This window comes from Halichoerus grypus, chromosome 6 (genome assembly GCF_964656455.1).
Source record: "Halichoerus grypus chromosome 6, mHalGry1.hap1.1, whole genome shotgun sequence".
NCBI classification, from domain to species: domain Eukaryota; kingdom Metazoa; phylum Chordata; class Mammalia; order Carnivora; family Phocidae; genus Halichoerus; species Halichoerus grypus.
Window position 1 is genome coordinate 128,437,383 of NC_135717.1, and position 20,683 is coordinate 128,458,065.

General features: G+C 40.5%; 1 protein-coding gene and 1 pseudogene across 1 annotated transcript in view; both read right to left on the reverse strand.

The window, feature by feature from the left end:
* The window catches only part of GNS (glucosamine (N-acetyl)-6-sulfatase), a 55,284-nt gene that overhangs the window by 13,350 nt on the left and 21,251 nt on the right, over nt 1–20,683 (reverse strand). The window contains exon 10 of the mRNA XM_036094128.2: nt 16,567–16,668. Within this exon, the coding sequence (XP_035950021.1) occupies nt 16,567–16,668 (102 nt within the window). The remainder of the gene's footprint in view (nt 1–16,566; nt 16,669–20,683) is intronic.
* On the reverse strand, nt 4,117–4,248 carry LOC118536910 (U4 spliceosomal RNA; annotated as a pseudogene).

Below are 20,683 nucleotides of genomic sequence, written 5' to 3' on the forward strand. Positions count from 1 at the left end.
ATATACCATGCTCATGAAACTGGAAGACTTAATATTGTTAAAATGTCCATACTACTCAAAGGAATCCACAGATTCAATGCAGTCCCTACCAAAATACCAACAGCATTTCATGAAACTAGGCTAAATATTCCTAAAATTGTATGGAACCACAAAAGACCCTGAAGAGCCAAAGCAATTTCGAGAAAGAACAAAGCTAGAGGAATTATGTGCCCTGATTTCAAACTATACTACAAAGCTATAGTAATCAATACAATAGGGTACTTGGCACAAAAACAGACATACACTCAATGGCACAGAATAGAGCTCCAGAAATAAACCCAGACTTATACAGTCAATTAGGCAAGAATATACAATTGGGAAAAGATGGGAAAATTTTTTTTTAAAGATTTATTTATTGGGGCTCCTGGGTGGCTCAGTCGTTAAGCGTCTGCCTTCAGCTCAGGTCATGTTCCCGGGGTCCTGGGATCGAGCCCCGCATCAGGCTCCCTGCTCAGCGGGAAGCCTGCTTCTCCCTCTCCCACTCCCCCTGCTTGTGTTCCCTCTCTCTCTGTGTCTCTGTCAAATAAATTAAAAAAAAAAAAATTTATTTATTTTAGAGAGAGATCAGAGGAGAGACGGACGGAGAGCGAGAGAGAGAAAATTCTTTTTTTTTCTTTTAAAAGATTTCATTTATTTATTTGACAGAGAGAGACACAGCGAGAGAGGAAACACAAGCAGGGGAAGTGGGAGAGGGACAAGCGGGCTTCCCGCCAAGCAGGGAGCCCGATGCGGGGCTCGATCCCAGGACCCTGGGATCATGACCTGAGCCGAAGGCAGACGCTTAACAACTGAGCCACCCAGGCGCCCCGAGAGAGAAAATTCTTAAGCAGACGCCACATAGCACAGAGCCCGACATGGGGCCCAATCCCACAACCAGAGACCACCACCTGAGCCGAAACCAAGAGTCAGTCAACCGACAGTGCCACCCAGGTGCCCCAAGATGGTCTCTTTTATAAATGGTCTAGGAAGAACTGAAGAGCTACATGCAAAAGAATGAAACTGGAGCACTTTTTTTTTTACACAATATACAAAAATAAGCTCAAAATTGATCAAAGACTTAAATATTAAACCAGAGGCCATAAAACTCCTGCAAGAAAACAGGAATATTTTTTTGGACCTGTCTCCTCAGGCAAGGGCAACAAGGCAAAAATAAACAAGTGGGACTACATTAAACTAAAAAGCTTTGGCACAGTGAAGGAAACCAACAGAATGAAAAGGCAGCCTACTAAATGGGAGATGTCTGCAAATGATACAACTGATACAGGGTCAATGTCCAAAATATACAGAGAATTCACACAATTCAGTATTTTAAAAAGTCCAATTAAAAAGTGGGTAAGGACCTAAACAGACATTTCTGCAAAGAGAACATATAGATGGCCAAGACATATGAAAGATGCTCGCATCACTGATCATCAGGAAATTCAAGTGAAAACCACAATGAGATTACCACACACTTGTCAGAATGGCTAGTGTTCAAAAGACAAGAAATAACAAGCATTGGTGAGGATGTTTAGAACACGGAACTTTCATGCACTGTTGGTGGGAATGCAAAATGGTATAGCTGCTATGGAAAACAGTATGGAGGTTCCTCAAAAGTTAAAGACAGAATTACCCTACGACCCAGTAATCCCACTTCAGGGTATTTATGTGAAGAAAATGAAAAGGCCAATTTGAAAAGATGTATGCACCCCTATGTGCACTGCAGTATTTACAACAGCCAAGATATGAAAGCAACCTAAGTGTGCATTGATAGATAAATGGATAAAGAAACTGGTATATACATATATACAATGGACTACTACTCAGCCATAAAAAAAGAATGAAAACTTGACATTTGAGACAACATGGATGGACCTAGAGGGTATTATGCTAAGTGAAGTAAGTCAGCAAACGACAAATACTATTTTACTTATATGTAGAATCTAAAAAAACCCAAATAAAACAGAAACAGACTCATAGATACAGAGAACAATCTGGTGGTTGTCAGAGAGGAGGATGGTGAGGCAGTTGGCAAAATAGGGGAAGGGGATAAAAAGGTACAAACTACCAGTTATTAAATAAATAAGACACAGAGATGCCATGTGCAACACAGGAAATACAGTTAATAATGTAATAACTTTGTATGGTGATAGAGGGTAGCCAGATGAACTGTGGTGATCACTTTGTATTGTATATAAATTCTGTACACCTGAAACTAATATAATATTGTACATCAACTACACAATTAAAAGAGAAATGTACTTGAAAGTAAGGATTCCTGAATTAAATGAAAAGAATGGGATATCTATTTTTTTATTATTTTTTTTATTTTTTTAAAGATTTTTAATTATTTGACAGAGAGAGACACAGCAAGAGAGGGAACACAAGCAGGGGGAGTGGGAGAGGGAGAAGCAGGCTCCCTGCCGAGCAGGGAGCCCACACGTGGGGCTCGATCCCAGGACCCTGGGATCATGACCTGAGCCGAAGGCAGACGCTTAACCGACTGAGCCACCCAGGCGCCCCTTTATTTTTTAGTTTTAATGATTTTATTTATTTGAGAGACACAGTGAGAGAGGGAACACAAGCAGGGGGAGCGGGAGAGGGAGAAGCAGGCTTCCTGCTGAGCAGGGAGCCCGATGTGGGGCTCGATCCCAGGACCCTGGAATCATGACCTGAGCCAAAGACAGACGCTTAACGACTCAGCCACCCAGGTGCCCCTGGGATACCTATTTTAATTGGTATGCAGAGGTTTCCAAAAGGCTTCAAGGTTCTAAAATAGCCTCACTAAAGGATTCATTTCAAAAGACCATGGAAAAATTAAAGACACAGAGGTACCTAAAAGATAGAACTGACTTGACTCCTACATTCTTCTCTAGCCTTCTTTACGTACTCATGTTTTACTAATTCTGTCAAAATTGCCTTTCCACTCTAAGAGACTATTAAACTGTTACCTTTAAAAATAAAGCCACCTGAGGTTGCAAGTGATCCTTCTCAGATCTCTTTCACTCCTTGGTCAAAGACCGAACTAAGGGTCATAGCTAAAGAATTTCCTGAACCTAAGGAAGAGGCCCGAGTTTTCTGAAGAGTTTAGAATCCTTATGAGTGCCTATGACCCCAGGCTGCCAGAACTTTATCAGCTTGTACACATGTCGGTAGAACCTCGTGAAGGTACCCAAAAATGGATTTGGGAAGCAGAATCCCAAGGATGATAATCAAGATCCTCAATCACCAACATAGTCCTTGTATGGACCACAAAAATCTGGAAATATATCAACTGATATTTAAAAAGCCATTCCTAGAGTCTTCCCTGCCTGCACTGATTGGTCTGTTATCCAAACATGAAAATAAAAGATGGATCTGTGGCAGAATCTAAAGCCTGTCTGGAAGTGTTCTTCCTATGTCACTCCTGATTCCATACAACCTGCTTAAGCTGCCCTATTTGTAAATGGATTATTTCCTGAGATTAGTGGCTTAATAAAAAGGCAGAATATAGGAAGAGAGGCTACTGGTTTGACTGAACTTGTGACCACAGCCAAACACTTTGACAGGATCTGGACCAAAATCATAAACAAAGGTCTGCCAAACTAAGGGCCTTACCGGGTCTCCCACATCATACCCTCCTAGAAGTCCATCATCAAATGGCTGGCCCAGGCTCCATTATCTCATTTGTAATCAACTGGGGCACTTTAGAGAAACCATCCTCAAAGGTCCTTCCTCAGTGTCCCCAAGGAAGAGCTCCCATATGGGCCATTCCCAAAACTGGGCTCCAAGGGACCCTCCAGTAAACTGCTATCAGTAACACCCTAAACATCCAAGGGGAAAAAAAAATTAATCAAGTACTTTGCTAAATTCTAGTAGATACCTGGGCTACACTTTCTACTTTATTTATTTATTTATTTATTTAAAGATTTTATTTATTTATTTGAGAGAGAGAATGAGATAGAGCATGAGAAGGGGGAGGGTCAGAGGGAGAAGCAGACTCCCCGCTGAGCAGGGAGCCTGATGCGGGGCTGGATCCCACATGACCTGTGCCAAAGGCAGACGCTTAATGACTGAGCCACTCAGGTGCCCCTAAACCCCACTCTCATAGGACAACAAATCCCTTAGAGTGAAAAGAAGGTTTATATACCAGGGATGTCTAATAAAGTTCAGATAGAATTTCTTTGAATTAGCAATAATCACGCCTCGGATAAACCTCAATTGGCTACGATACTGCCACTGCGCAAAGCTGTTCAGATAGAATTTCTATCTTGACCAGTACAAATGACTTTGGGACCTTCTACTAAAAAGCTGCCTTTTTTGCTCTGTGATACAGCCCCAATTTATTAGGAAGAGATCTCCTTTCTAAATTAAAGGGGCTAATAAATTTTGCTTCTAATGTGACCTCACCTTAGAATTTCCTGACCAACCTGAACCTGATCTTATAATCTTTATGATTGGTCTTTGATATAGATGAGGAAGAATTCCAACAGAAATCCTCTAATTTAACTGAGATGCCTGAAAAATCTGTGGGCCACTTCTAATTCTGGACGACAGGACTAAACCTACTCCTGTATTGCCCTACTATCTATTAAGGCACGAGGACATACAAGGCCTCACACCGTGTGCAGGGGTTAATCATTCCCTGTTTTAGCCCCTGCAGCATGCATAATTTGCCAGTCTGGAAACATAATGGGAGGGGATGGCAACTTGTCCAGGACCTAAGAGCTATTAACGATTTATTCCCTATTTCCCAGTTGTTCCAAACCCAAACACCCTTTTGTCACAAGTTCTACCAGACTCAAATGGTTCACTGTTGTAGACTTGTTCAGCCTTTTCCAGCATCTGTGTGGACTTCAACAGCTAATATCAATTTCTTTTACTTGGAATAATCAATAATATACCAGACAATCAGACCTCAAGGATTCATCGAGGTCCCTTATTATCCCCATGTACTCCACCAAGATTTCATTACCCTCCAGTTCCCTGGGAAATCAGTCCTTTTACAATATGCATACCTTCTCTTTCTATGCTGTTACCAAAGAGGTGTCCATAAAGGATTCCATTTACTTGCTGTAGCAGTTCGCTGAAAAGGGATATAAAGTCTCTGAGGAAAAAAATCACAATTCTTTCTAGACACTGTTGATTACCCAGGTCATAATTAAGCACTAAAGGAATCCAGTTATTTGGAAAAAGGATTAAGCCGAGCACAGCTTTGTGGATTTCTAACTTAGCTAGCTATTACACATTATGGGTTTCTAAATTTTCTCTGTTGGCTTCCCCACTCTATGAATTTACTAAAATTCCAGTCCCTGAACCCCTTGCATGGGAAGATAAACATGGACAGACCTTTTTAAGACAAAAATAAGCACCAGAAGATTCACCTGTTCTAGAGTTACCAAACCCAACCCTTTCACCTCATTTGTGCATGAAAGAGATAACCAAGCAGTGGAAATGCTCCTGCAAGAATATGGCAATAAACATAGGCCTGTTACTGCCTATGTTACTGGATTCCACTGCTAGAGCCTGTTCCAGCCGCCATAAGGCTGCAGCTATAGAAGCCTCAGTGAATTTAACGTTAGGAAATGACATTTCTTTGTGAACTCCAAACACAGCTTCAAGTCTTCTCAATTCAGAATTGACCCAACACTTTTGCAAGCAGACTAATTCCTGTGTGCTCTTTCTGCTCCTGCCGCCTCATCTGCATCTAAATGTCTGACTTATCAGGTCTGCAATCTTGGAAAAACAATTTTTGTTCCCAGAGGCCTCAAACCTCCTCCTTCTGGCCCCTCTGAACAACTGCAACTGGACTTCATTCAGTTGCTACCTTGTATGGGTTATCCCTATGTTCTTGTATGCATGCCTTCCAGATAGACTGAAGCCTTTCCTTGCTGCAAGGCTGATGCCCTTGCAGTAGCAAAGAGACTGTTAGAAAACATGTTTTCCACTTGCAGTATACCTTCTATAAATTCCAGTGATTGAGGCACCCATCTCACTGGGCAAATCATACAAGCCTTAACGAAAGCCTTGCAAACCTCTTTAAATGATCACTGTGCCGATCACCCTTGATCATATCAGGCAAGGTTGAGAGAACTAATGGGATCTTCAAACTCTAAACCTCCAAATCAAATTGATGAGGCCGAGAAGCAGGTGACTTCAAAGTAGACTGCTTCCCTCTGGATCAAGATTTCATACTTTAACTGAACATGAAAACTCTTTTTCCTTCTCCTTCTTTCCTTTATTCTGGTCTTGCCCTGGAAAGGTAACAGCCTCGATCTGTTATCTCCCGGGCCAGTGCTTAGTAACCTTTCAGACTGCTGGATTTGTCATCAAAGACTGATCTATCCAAGAGTCTAGAGATCCCCTGGTCTTCCCTGTGACCAATTCTCTTCTCTTCCCAATTACTACAATGTTACTACCTCTCCCCTAGCCCTTTAAAAAGCTTTTTTTACCAAGTTCAACTCTTATGGCTAGAACATCCTGTGCCTTTTTACCTTTCTCCATTTATAACTGCTGTGTGCCCAATCAGACACAAATATCTACATAAATCTTGGTACACGTGCACCCCCATTTTCTCATGATTCACTCAAAGATCTCACCAGCAGCACACATCTTTGCAAGGCATTTAGAGCGACCCTATTGCAAGTTAGGAGATTTTCTTCCCATCTGTGCTGAAAACCTAACTGACCCCTGGCTTGAACGGGTAAATGCAGTAAACTCTGTGAACGATTCCATTAATAGGACCACTTTAATGGAGATGGTCTGCACCCTGACAGGGTTTGTCTTTGTGGTTCTCACTCTCCTTGGGCCTCTGAATGCCTAGACAGCTGGCACATAGCTGGGCAATGTCTTATGTCATCTAGCTGTGCCCCTTACTTTCCAGAACGAACTATGATACCTCACTGGTTGATTCCCTTGGATTTATACATCAAGTTAGAAAGAAATTACCAGGAGACATTCATGACACAGGAATCACCTGCTTTTGCAGGGGCATACTTCTCTGGCTCTCAGTAAATATAAGTTAGAGTATGATTAGAAACCTTAACTCAAAGATACTGCAGAATCCATTGCTAAGACAACAGCTGTTCAACAAAGATCCTTAGACTCTCTGGCCAAAGTTGTTATTGTTAATAGAATAGCCCCCGATTATATTTTGGCTGAACACGGAGACGTCTGAGCTATGGCCAACATCAACTGCTACTGCTGGATTAACGCTTCTGGAGAAGCTGAAACTCAGTTGTGTAAGATTACTGAAAAGCCACTTGGCTCAAAAAGGTGACTCCTTCAGCGGGGTCTGTCTTTGATTTTGACTGGTCTGGGTCTTGGGGACTCCAAACATTGGAATTATCCTGTTCATAATCATAATCTTCCTGGTGTTCTCTCAAAAGCTTTAAATGTGTGTTCACAGCCACTAACCGTCAAATGACCTCCCCAAACTGGAATGTCATAAAAGGAATGCAGAGAACGACTGACTTAAAGATTTTGAACCTGAAGTCGTGGCCTGTGACTATCACAGAGATTAAGCAAAAGATGTCATGACCTATGAATACCACACAAAGGATGGACAAAAGCTGCGAGAACTACAGAGCAGAAGTTGAGAGTAACACTAATGCCTTAAATTCTTATCACATCTCTCAGTTAAGATGACAGTCTGATCAAAAGGGGGTAAACTGTTAAAAAAGAGACAACAGGCCCAAAATGGAGTCACCTGTGCTGAACCCCATGCTGGCAAACCAAGACTTAATACCTAATGACAGTTGCAACCCCCATCCCTCTCTACCCCCCTTAACCTGGATCAGTCAACCTGGAATTATCTGGTCAGTATTAGGTAATCTGCCCATTGGGCCCTTCCATTCCACTTAGGAGGGCAGCCTTACCTGAAACAATGCATTCTTTGTTGTTAATTTTTTTTCTGCCCCATTTCTGCCTTTAAAAACCTTTGATTTTTTACAGCTTGGTGGAGCTCCTTTCTATTACCAGATGAGATGCTGCCCAAATAATGAATCACTGAATGAAGCCAATTTGATTTTTAAATTTACTCAGTTGGATTTTTAACAGTAGTCTACCAGCAATACCCGGGAGCTCGTTAGAAATGCACAATCTCAGGCCCTACTCTATCCTTAATGAGCCATGGTCTGCATTTGAATAAGATCCACTGGTGATTCATATGCACAGTAAAATGTGAGAAGCAACTCTGAAACAATGGTTCTCAAGGTGCTCCCCCAGCAGCATTAGCATCATGTGAGTCCTTACTGCAAATGCAAATTCTTAATTCCTAGTTGGGGTGGGAAACCTCCTAGCTTGAAATAAGACTGTCCTAAACCCCGTGTAAATGCTAGTCTGAGAACTGCTGCACTAAGGATGTAAGTGGACCCACATAACCTGATGTGCACAGTGGGAATGAGGGATAGCCTGTGCAAGGCCTCAGAATGCCACAGCTGCCTGGAAAGGGGGATGCAGAGACAGGAATGCATTTTCTAACCCACTATTCTATAATGAACCCTGAACAATCCCATGCAGGTCAAGGGCTCAGAAATCTAAGTCACAGGAGAGTTCAGAAGCCACCAACTCCTCTGTAAGCACCCACTCTGCCAACTCTGAGCCATGGTAGCAGGGACTCAGGGGAAGAGCTCATCAGTCTAGATCAGTGGTCTCAAACTTTGCTACATAATAAAATCACTAGGGGAGCTTTAAAAATCCCAAGGGCCAGGTTATATCCCATGTCAATCAGCATGGTCAGGAAGGCTCATTAAACATTTTCTGTCAAAAGCCAGACAGTAAATATTTAGGGTCTATGGTTATATAGTTTCTGCTGCAACTACTCAATTTTGCTGTTGTACCAGGAAGGTAGGCCTAACCAATATATACATGGAAGAGTGTGACTATATTCTACTAGAACACTATTTACAAAAATGGGGGTGGGCTAAATATGGCCCACAGGGGTTGCCAGCCTCTGGTCTCTAGCAGCACTATCCATAACTTTCTGATTGAAATGTTCTGTACCTGTGCTATCCAATACAATGGCTTCTGGAGGCCTGGGTGGCTCAGTCGGTTAAGCGTCTGCCTTGGGCTCAGGTCATGATGCCGGGGTCTCGGAGTCAAGCCCTGCATCGGGCTCCCTGCTCAGAGGAGAGCCTGCTTCTCCCTCTCCCTCTCACCCGGCTTGTGCGTGCGGTCTAATAAATAAAATTAAAAAAAAAAAAATACAATGGCATCTGAGCACTGGCTATGGGCTAGCAACACGGAGGACCTGAATTTTTCATTTTAGTCTGGGTTACCTAAATAGCTACACGTGGCTAGCAGATACTTAGGGCAGAGCTAGAGCTGGAACAGCACGAACTGCTCTGCAACCATAAACACCAGTAATTTCACTAGAGTAGTTTCCAAAACAAAACAGGAACTAGGAAAAGAGCTGAGTCCTGGTGGCACTTCCACAGCTGTGCAGAGAAATTAAGTACCGTGGACCCTCGAACAACACAGGGGTTAAGGGCACCGACACCCTACCTGGTTGAAAATCCGAGTAGAACTTCTGACTCTCCAAAAACTTAATTACTGCCAGCCTACTGCTGACTGAAAGCCTTACTGACAACATAGGCGATTAACACGTCTTGTGTATGTATTATACACTGGATTCCTACAATAAAGTATGCTAGAGAAAAGAAAATGTTACGAAAAAAAAATCATGAGGGAGAGAAAACATTTATAGCACTGTATTTCTCACACCGTAAGTTTGTCATCTGTTTACAAGATGATCTGTCTTTCCTACCTACATTACCATCTTACGTGATACAACACGCTGTACGTGTTATACATATTACCAACACTAGACATCAAAAATGAAAAAACATGAAAAAGAAATTCATGTTTATTTACAGGTATAATGATTCATGCACTGGTAACAAAGCAGCAGCAGTCCCATTGCTTTACGGTAACCTAGTGTGGCTGACACAGCTGCTTCATTCACGGTAGCCTAGCTTAATGAATGGTTATAAAATTTTTAGGGCAAAAAAAGACTTATGGCAGACAATGGTATGTCATATTCATAACACAGCACTGGAAACATTGTTACATTACAAAACTCTTACCGGCGATGCTAGGCTGATACTCAGTTTCTCCCATTATGAGAGACAGAGTGCGTGGTAATGTAATTCTTGGAAAGCAAAGACAGTAAGCAAACTAACACGTTATTAATTTTATATTAAATACCACTCACCTTATGCCTATGTAAGGATAGGCTACCCATGTCCATCAAGTCTCGTACACAATGTTCTACACGGTGAATACTTGGGTGATGCTGCTGACACAGTTCTTGCTGTACAGTTCTTAGATTTTTGCACAAAGACACAAACCTACACAATGTAAATTTATTATCTGTGGTGTGGGGACTGTTCACCCTTAAGTGGACCATCGTAAACGTCTTCATCCTAGTCATCTTCTTGTTGAATGGGCTGAGGAGGAGGAAGAGGAGGGGTGGTCTTGCTGTCTCAGGGGTGGCCAAGGTGGAAGGGGAGGCAGGCACACTCAGTGTAACTTTACACAATACATAATTTTGGTCTGACTTTTTTGCCTTTCATTTCTCTAAAAATGTTTCCATATGGTACCAATCCTTCTTCCACTGATTGATTTAGCTTCAGTGCCTGTATCATAGAAGGGTCCATGTCATTAAAGAAGTCAAAAGCAGTCTTGAATAACCCTTCTGCCAGATTGATGTCAATTCTCCAAGATCCAGATCTTGAAACCCTTCAACACTCCCCCCTCCCCACTTTTCGCTATATCCATAATCTCTTTTACAATTTCCTCTATTATAAATCTTGTGAAGGTAGGCACATCTGGACACAGTTTTCTCCAGCAGGAATTTATTGTTTTGGTCGTGATGGCTTTTTCTATAACAACATCTTCAATGGTGTAATCTTTTCAGACTTTCATGATATTCTATCAGGGTTCTCTTCCATAGTGTTGACAGTCCTTTCCATAGAGTACTGTGTGTAATGAGCCTTAAAGGTCTTTATGACCCCTCATTTAGAAACTGAATTAGACACACTGTGTTTCGGGGCAAGTAAACCACTTTGATGCCTTCAGTGTTGAACTCATGGGGTTCCGGGTGGCCATCCTCATTGTCCAATATCAAAAGAATTTTAAAAGGCAGTCCCTTATTGGCAAGGTACTTTCTCCTGACTTCAGGAACAAAACATTGATGGAACCCATCCAGAAAAAGGGTCCTCACTATCTAGGTCTTCTTATACAACCAAAAGACTGGTAGCTGGTATTTATCTTTTCCCTTCAAGGCTCAGGAGTCCTGATCATAAATCCAACTGCACAAAACAGTAGGAGTTAGCCTATAGCTTCCTGCCTTAAATCTTGGTTTTTGCTTCTTTTCCTTACTAATAAATGTCCTTTGTGGCATTTTTCTCCACAATAGGGAACTTCTACCTGTACTAAAAACCTGTTCAGATAAATATTCTCAATGATTTTTAAGATCTTATTTATTTGAGAGAGAGAACACGAGCAGGGTGTGGAGGTGTGGGTGGGGAAGGGCAGAGGGAAAGGGAGAAGCAGACTCCCTGCTGAGCAGGGAGCCTGATGCAGGGCTTGATACCAGGAACCTGAGATCATGACCTGAGCCGAAGGCAGACGCTTAACCAACTGAGCCACCCAGGCGCCCCTCAATGATTTTCTTTTTTTTTTTTTTTTTAAAAGATTTTATTTATTTATTTGAGAGAGAGAATGAGACAGAGAGAGAGAGCATGAGATGGGGGAGGATCAGAGGGAGAAGCAGACTCCCTGCCGAGCAGGGAGCCCGATGCGGGACTCGATCCAGGGACTCCAGGATCATGACCTGAGCCGAAGGCAGTCGCTTAACCAACTGAGCCACCCAGGCGCCCCTCAATGATTTTCTTAATGGCATCTGGGAACTTCTGTTGCCTCTTGGTCAATGGAAGCTACTTCTTCTGTTACATTGACATTTTTTAAGCCAAATCTCTTTCTAAAATTATCAAACCATCCTTTGTTGGCATTAAATTCTCCAGCTTTAGATCCTTCATCTTCCTTTTGATTTAAGTTGTCATATAATGACTTTGCTTTTACTTAATCATATTAGAGTCTACAGCTGTGCCTTTCTTATAGCAATCCTGCACCTACACAAAGCTACATTTTCAATAAAAGATAAAAAGGTATTTTGCAAAAAGTGTAAGGCTTTCACACCTGGCTTTATGAATTTCCTTTTCTTTTTTTCCATAGTGGTCTTTATGCTGGATAAATTGATCTTGAAATAGTGGGCAACTGGAGCTGCAGACCTCAATCTACGGTACATATATCAAGCAATTCAACTTTTTCTTATAATGTCCTAAATTTTCTCAGCTTCTTGGGAGCATTTCCAGCATCCCTAGTGGCACTTCGCATGGGTCCCATGGTGTTATTCAAGGCTTATGGTATTGCATGAAACACAATGAAAAATACACAAGAACTGGAAGAGGTCACTTCTTACGGTGATACCCAATTTACTGGAGAGACAAGCTGTTCATGCAGAGATGATTAGCATCACATGGCATTTTAAGCAGATACGATACTTAAGCTCACTGTAACAGCAAACGGAGGTGGGTAGGCAATTATACAGTAATACAGTATGTACCGCAGTTAATTTTATGCAGTTATGATTTAATACTACATCATTATATTTCTCTCGACTAAATGGTGCCATGTATATTCTGTGTAAGTTTTGATTAACCTTTTACAATAGATTTGTATATATTTTATGGTAATAAGTAATAAAATAGAATCTACATATATTTTATGCATTCATGACAGAGCTAGCTTTTTCTTATTTTCTTTAGTACTTCTAGGCTACATGGTTCATTTGCTAGTTTTTAAAAATTGTTGCAAATCTCCAAAAAATTTTCCAATGTTTATAAAAAAAAAAAACAACTCTGCATGTAAGTGGACCCACACAACTCACACCCATGTTGTCCAAGGATCAACTGTATACTCTGCATAGTAATTTCACCCCCACAGTGAAGACTTTTTTTCCTAACTAGAAATAAATAAGGTACATACTATAGAGTTTGTGGGAGAACGTTAAAAGATGTAAATTTTCCTCTTACTGATCTATCAATTCAATGCAATTCCAACCAAAAATCCAACATGAATTTTCAGTTAATCTTAAAAGCTGTTTTTAAAGTTTGTATGGAAGAGTGGTAGGTAGGGTCCCCACAAGGGCAGAGAGGTTTGCCTTTACAAAGATTTAATTACACAGCTTTATAACAAGACAAAATGCTACTAGTGTCTTGTCCAGATCTGCGGAACAGAAAAGACAACTGAGTATATATAAACGAAAAAAAAAAGAAATTGGATCCCTGACTCCTACTGTGCCAGATAATCAATTCTAGGTACATCAAGGACTTTCATGTAAGAGGCAGAAGTACAAAACTTTTCCAAGAAAACCTAGGAGAATTGTGTTTTGATCCAAGGTTCAGAAGCAATTTTATAAGCAAGATACAAAGAATACTAACCATAAAAGAGATGATTTATACATTTAACACCTGGGTTCTCATATCTCATATGTAGAGAAAAGACAAGTCACAAACAGGGAGAACATGATGGGCGAAAAGAGGTATTTCACAAGGGAAGCAACATAAAAGGCAATCTCCGAAGAAGATACACAAATGTCCAATAAACACACAAGATGTTCAACATCGTTAGTCATCAGGGAAACGTGTATCAAAACCGCAATAAGATACCACCTCATACTCACTACAATGTAATAAAAAGCCAGCTAACAGCAAGTGCTGGAAAGGATGTGGAAAATTTTGAACGCTTGTACACTGCTGATGGGAATATATAAAATGGTGCAGTTACTTTAGAAACAATCTCGCAGTTCCTCAAAAGATTAAAGAGAAGTCACCATACAACCCAGCAATTCTATTCCTAGGTGTACAGGTATGTACCCGAGAGAACTGAGAACATTTGCCCACACAAACACTTGTACACAGGATGTCCACAGCTGCATTACTCGTAATAGCCAAAAAGGGAAACAACCTACCAACTGAGGAATGGATAAACTAATGTGGAATATCCACACAATGGAATACTATTTGGTAATAAAAAGGAATGAAATACTGATACATGTGACAAAGTGGATATTTCTGAAAACTTTACACTCAGTGTAAGAAGCCAGTCACAAGAGGCCACATATGCATGATTCTATGTATACAAAATGTCCACAATAGACAAATCTATAGCACTAGAAAGTAGATCAGTGCTTGCCTGGTGCTGGGAGAGGGAGCAATGGGGGAGAGACTGCTAGTGGATCTAGGGTTTCTTTTTGGGGTGATGAAAAGATTCTAAATTTAGATTATGGTATGGTGGCAGAACTCTGACATACCAAAAACTACTGAACTATAAACTTTAAATTAATGAATTGTATGAATTAAGTGAATTAAACTGTTAAAAATGATTTATTTCATTAATAAATGAGGAAATGCACAGTAGGTCCAAATATAATTTTGGTCTTTTCTATCCACTAGATTGGCAAAAATTAAGTTGTCTGATGGTTTCTTACAGAACAAAAGGAATTCTCATACATTGCTGGTGGGAATGTAAATTGACCATTTTATAAAAATAACTTGGTAATATTTGTAGAAATTACAATGTGCAGTTCCTGTATTGGTATATACACAGGTTCACTGGAAGACATGTATAAATATGCTCTAACAGCACTGTTCTTTTTTTTTTTTTTTTAAAGATTTTATTTATTTATTTGAGAGTGAGAAAGAGAGGGCACGACCAGGGGGGAGGGTGAGAGGGAGAAGCAGACTCCCTGCTGAGCAGGGAGCCCGATGTGGGACTTGATCCCAGGACTCCAAGATCATGACCTGAGCTGAAGGCTGACGCTTAATCAACTGAGCCACCCAGGCGCCCAACAGCACTGTTCCTAAAACAAAACTAGCACAACAGAAAGGTCTATCGACTAATAAGAAAACAGATAATTAAGTTTTGATGCATACAATGGAGTATCAGGCATCTGTGAACAACATGTATCAGTTTGGGAAAAATACTGAATTGAAAAAAGTCCCAGATTACATTACTTTTTTTTTTTTGAGTGCAAAAAAGTATCAAAACTAAGGTACCTTGTTTAAGGATACGTACATGACAATTACTAAAAAATAAAATCCAGAGAATGATAACCATGAAATTCAGGAATATGATCACTCCTATGGGGCAGGAACGGATAGATGGGTAGGACGGGAAGAGGCATATAGGTAGATGCACCAGTACTGGGAATATTTGAGTTCTTAAATGGGATGATGAGTTCCTGGGTATTTCTTGTGTTTTATAACTTACGTGAGTGACATGTATTCTCTTGTATGAAGCACATACTACCTAATAATAAATTGTAACACATTCAGACAAATCAAGGATTAATAGTCACCTATAGTGAGTTACCATAAATGGCTAACACATTTTAATACTGATCCTTCCAATTTAATATTGATTGTTCCACAGATCCTTAGCTCTGTGCAGTGCCAGAGACACAGTAGGTACTCAAATACTTCCTGAGTTAATTTTTTTTCTTTAGAATAAATTCCCAGATGGAACCGCTTAATATGTGTTTTCTATTTTTTTTAAAGATTTTACTTTTTTTTAAAAAGATTTATTTATTTTAGAGAAAGAGCAGGGTGAGGGGCAGAGGGAGAGAGAGAATCCTGAAGCAGACTCCCCACTAAGCAGGGAGCCCCAAGTGGGGCTCGATCCCAGGACCCTGAGATCATGACCTGAGCTGAAATCAAGAACCGGTTGCTTAACAAACTGAACCACCCAGGTGCCCTTAAGTTTTTATTTTTAACTAATCTCTACACCCAGCATGGAGCTTGAACTCACAACCTCTAAATCAAGAGTCACATCTTCTACTGACTGAGCCAGTAAGGTGTGCCTTAAGGTATGTATTCTGAAGTGAAAGGTCTTGTCAAATTAGCCTCTTGACAGCTCATACTGACTACACTTTTATGAATCAGTCTGAGTAGTTTTCATTTTTCAGACTTCTGCAAATACTTGGGTATAAATCTTTTTAATCTTTGCCGGTTCTGTAGGCAATAAAGGCCTCCTTCAGTTAAGCATTTCTTTGATCAGTACTGGAGCAATCTTTTTTGCATTTACTGTGGCCATTTCTAATTCCTCCATGAGTTGATTAGTTCCCTTCTTTTGCCCATTTTTCTACTGGGATACTAATCTTTGCTTTCTAGGAACTCATCTATTTTGATCAAGAACTCATCTATTATGACCAAGAACCCTTTTTCATATATGTTGCAAATATTTTCCCAATTTGTCATCTGTCCTCACTTTGTTTATGATGGGCTTTTGGGAGGGGGAGAAGGGAAGAAGGGAGGATACAGATCTGTTTATAAGTGGTCCAATCAGTCTTTTAGAAGACTCCTTCCCACCACAGAGAAGAGAAAAATTCTATTCTCTGTTCCTCAAATTTCACAGTTTAAGATTTAAATTTTAATTCTAAATTTGTACAACCTGGAATTTATTTCAGAGTATTGGCTCAGGCCTGATTGAGGGCTTTATACTCACCAAAATGGGCAATAAAGACATCCCATCCATCTGTGTCTTATTTGGGTTATATCCAGCAATATCCAAAATAGTAGGACCCAAGTCAATGTTGGCAACGAGCATCTAGGAGAATGAGAAAAAAAAACAAGCAATCTAGAACACAGCTGGTCTGGTTTTCCTTTTCTATCTATAATAAAACTCTTCCCCCACCCCACCCATGAGACAAACAGCATTTGTTGTTATTATCTTTTGTACAGCCCAGACTTACTGAAGTCTTACTGATTCACTGATTCATTTAACTACAATAATTCAAAAAACAAAACATAAAGGTTTATGAGACTTGTAATACATGCCCCTGGGAAGTTATGTATCTATTCAACCCATACTGTTATTGATCAAAAAACATTTTTCGAAACTTCTTTGGGACTGCCCCAAGTCTGAAGAATCATGAGAAAATGTTGGGCTAATTATTTTATACAAAGTGTTCACAACTTGTATTTCTACAGTTCACTACATTTGATTTCAAATGGACTCCTGACATGCTTCTTACCAAGGAAGATATTAGCCCTTTTTGTAGTTTCTCAAAGTGATAACGCTACTAAAAAATGTTTGCAATAGGGAGGTGAAGGAGGGGGATTAAAAAAAATTTGTTTGCAACAGGCTATGGAGACTGCAGAAAACCCATTCCAACAGTGCATCGATAAAAGTTTCCTTAAGGAGCACAAAACTAAGATGTGATAAATAAACACTCTAGGAATTAAGGTTACTGTCATGCATTTATACCTTGCCTTATTTCTTTGGTTTATTAGACTATTTTCCTTCTGTACAAATCCTCTAGGACCTAAACCAGCATAGTCCCATAGAAATATAATGGGACCACGTATGTAATTTAAGATTGTCTAGTGACCACATTAAAGTAAAAAGAAAAAGGGGAAGAAATTCATTGTATATATTTTATTTAACTTGATATATCAAAAATAGTACTATTTCAAATGTGCAATATAAAAAATTTAATGAGATTTTAGCTTTTATTTTTGAACCGAGTCTGAAATCTGTAACACATCTCAGTTTGGACTACCCCATGTTTTGGCTCAACAGGCGCAGTGGCTGGTGGCCACTGTAGGCCTACATAGGGCCGAAGCACACACCTAAAGTCACTTAAATCACAGGCTAGGAAAAGCTTTCAGAGTGGTGAAGGCAATCCACCAGGGCAACCAGGGGAACTAATGTTTACCGAGCACCTATTCTGTGCCAGCCCTTATGGTTTATCCTCCGTTAATCCTCACCACGACCCTAGGATGCAGTATTTCCCGTTTTACAGATGAGGAAGTGAAAGAGAAGTAATCGAAACAAAATCAACAGCTGGTGACTTGAAAAGCTACCATTTACTGAAAGGAAATAAAAGTGTTCAGGATTGTTGAGAAAACTGAGAGCAAAGGCCAAAGGGGGATGAAAAAAATAAAACCTAACGCAGGAACTTTTCATTTAAAAACAAAACCAAAAGTACAGACATAAAAGGCAAGAGAACCTCTTCAGAGCACTGTTCTGTTCCTCAGGGGCCAGGCTTCCCGGCAGCTATGATGGCTCTCGTAGGGCAGAGTGATATACTTATCTTGGCTCTGAATCAATTAGTTTAACGCTGAGCTGTCAGAAATTACCATTCAATGGTAAGCCACTCACGGGAAAGGGAATCCTTTCTTTACTTTTATACTTAAGTGATAAGAGTTAGAGAACTAGATTCTAATTCTATTTTTTCTTAAAGATTTATTTATTTATTTATTTGACAGAGAGAGAGAGACACACACACAGCAAGAGAGGGAACACAAGCAGGGGGAGTGGGAGAGGGAGAAGCAGGCTTCCCGATGAGCAGGGAGCCCGATGCGGGGCTCGCTCCCAGGACCCTGGGAACATGACCTGAGCCAAAGGCAGACGCTTAATGACTGAGCCACCCAGGCACCCCTAGATTCTAATTCTAGATTCAAGAATTAGAATGGATACTATGGGCCCATGATCATAATCACTTCTGTAAACACTAACAATTCAAGTCCTAAAATGGTACTGCTTCTATCGTTAAGTATAAAAGTTACTGAGGAAAAACCCCACAAAAACAATGTCGGGGTGCCTCAGTTGTTAAGCGTCTCCCTTCAGCTTAGGTCATGATCCCAGAATCCTGGGATCGGGCCCCACATCAGGCTCCCTGCTCGGCGGGAAGCCTGCTTCTCCCTCTCCCACTCCCCCTGCTTGTGTTCCCTCTCTCTTTGTGTCTCTCTCTGTCAAATAAATAAATAAAATCTTAAAAAAAACCCCAAAAACCAAAAAACAATGTCTCTAGGGATTATGCAAGACCCAGTGTAAGAGATATCTTCCCTAATTCCAAGTCTCCCAGGCAGACTGAGCCACTCTGAATACAGTCAACAAGAGTGGGTATGAATATGGAAGAGATCATGGCAGGAAAAAAGAGACAAGCAGAAACATAACCTCCAGAATCGGACCAAGGCCAAAAGACCCTGATGTGTGACTGAAATATCTTCAGTCATGTCTAGAACATGAAGTAAAGCCAAATCCACAGATACTACTAACATGTCCAAAGCAGTTTTATAAGAAAAAAAAAGTAAACACCAAAATAATAAAACCCACGGAGATATAAAATGGACTGCCTGTTTCATCAGGAATTGCCTTAAGAGCCATCAGCTATACGATGGGAGGCTCTCTCAAATGGCAGTCTCCTCTATGGGGAGAAAGGTCTGTAAGTTTCAGTAGAAATCAAAAGTCACTAAGATTTGTCCCAAGTATCATAGACATCATCTCAGGACTCTGTTCCCAGCTATCTACAATAATTATATTTTCCCTAAAAAATAATGGACAAATTCTCTTCCCTTCTAGGCTTTGGTTTGACTAAGAGATAAAGAATCTCAAAATCAGCATACTACGTCAGAAGATGGGAGACTTCTAGTGGATGTGGGGTATGAGTGAAGAATCCAACAGAGAATTCTACCTGTCTCTGGTTTTTACAAACAAGAAATAGAATGGATACTATAGGTCCATGATCATAATGACTTCTAGAAACACTAGCAATTCAAGTTCCTAAAATGGTATTGCTTTTATCACTAAGTATAAACTTAAAGATTCATTTATGGATTGGAACTGAAAAGCACTGACAAGAACAGAAGTAAATTATTTCATAAATCACAGCCTCACAGTTTGGGAATGTTCTTAGGATTTACGTATATAGATATTCTGATCAAATAAAAGCTCTTAGAAAATTCTGGGGCAAAAAAAAAAAAGAAAATTCTGGGGCATGAATTCAAAGGATATCATGCCTTGGAGCTGCTTACTTTTTAGCTCTAGAAGAATGACAGAGCTACAGAATTACAGAGAAAAAATAAGACAGCTCTCTGGAGGATACATCGGGCTTCCAAATGGACATTTAAGCCCTGATATTACAGGATTCATGTAGGGTTATCAAAGGAAAGACCGCAAGCACACCAGAGAGCACCCCAAATCCATGCAGTGAAAAGCAATGAACTATTGCATAAGAAAGCAGAGGACTCCCCACATCTTGGGCTACTTCATCTGGATTTACCCCTCAGCCCCATCTTCCCTATAAGGAAGAAGCCAGGGTGTCACTGAGTTACACTTGAGAATTTTCCACTTACCATTCTCCCAATTTCACACAGGGAAACAAGGCCTATTTGGCCAGTCTTAAAGCCAGTATGTTGTCTTCTTGACCCCCCAGTTCAGTTCTATTTCTCCTGGATCATGCTGTGCCATTTTTTTCCTACTAACCTCTTCCTTTCTTAAAACCCTTTTGAAGAATTTCTACCACCAAATCTAAAGCTAGATTAACTTCCAGCCAGGAGAGAAAACCTCAATAAGCCAGTCTTTGGCATCCACACATATCACCTGCTTCTGCTCTCCAACAGCTACCACAAAGCTAAGCCCACTGGTCAAACGTGCCGTTTTGGCCATCAGCTTTTGACAGCTCAGCTTATTATGCCCAACTCATAACCCTGTGCCACTCACACAGGACAACTGGCACCAAGACAACTATGTTGCCAACACATGATGAATCGCCCACCATCTCTGACATTCTTTGTGCTAGGTGGAGGCTGAGCATTTCGTACTGCTCACACTACAT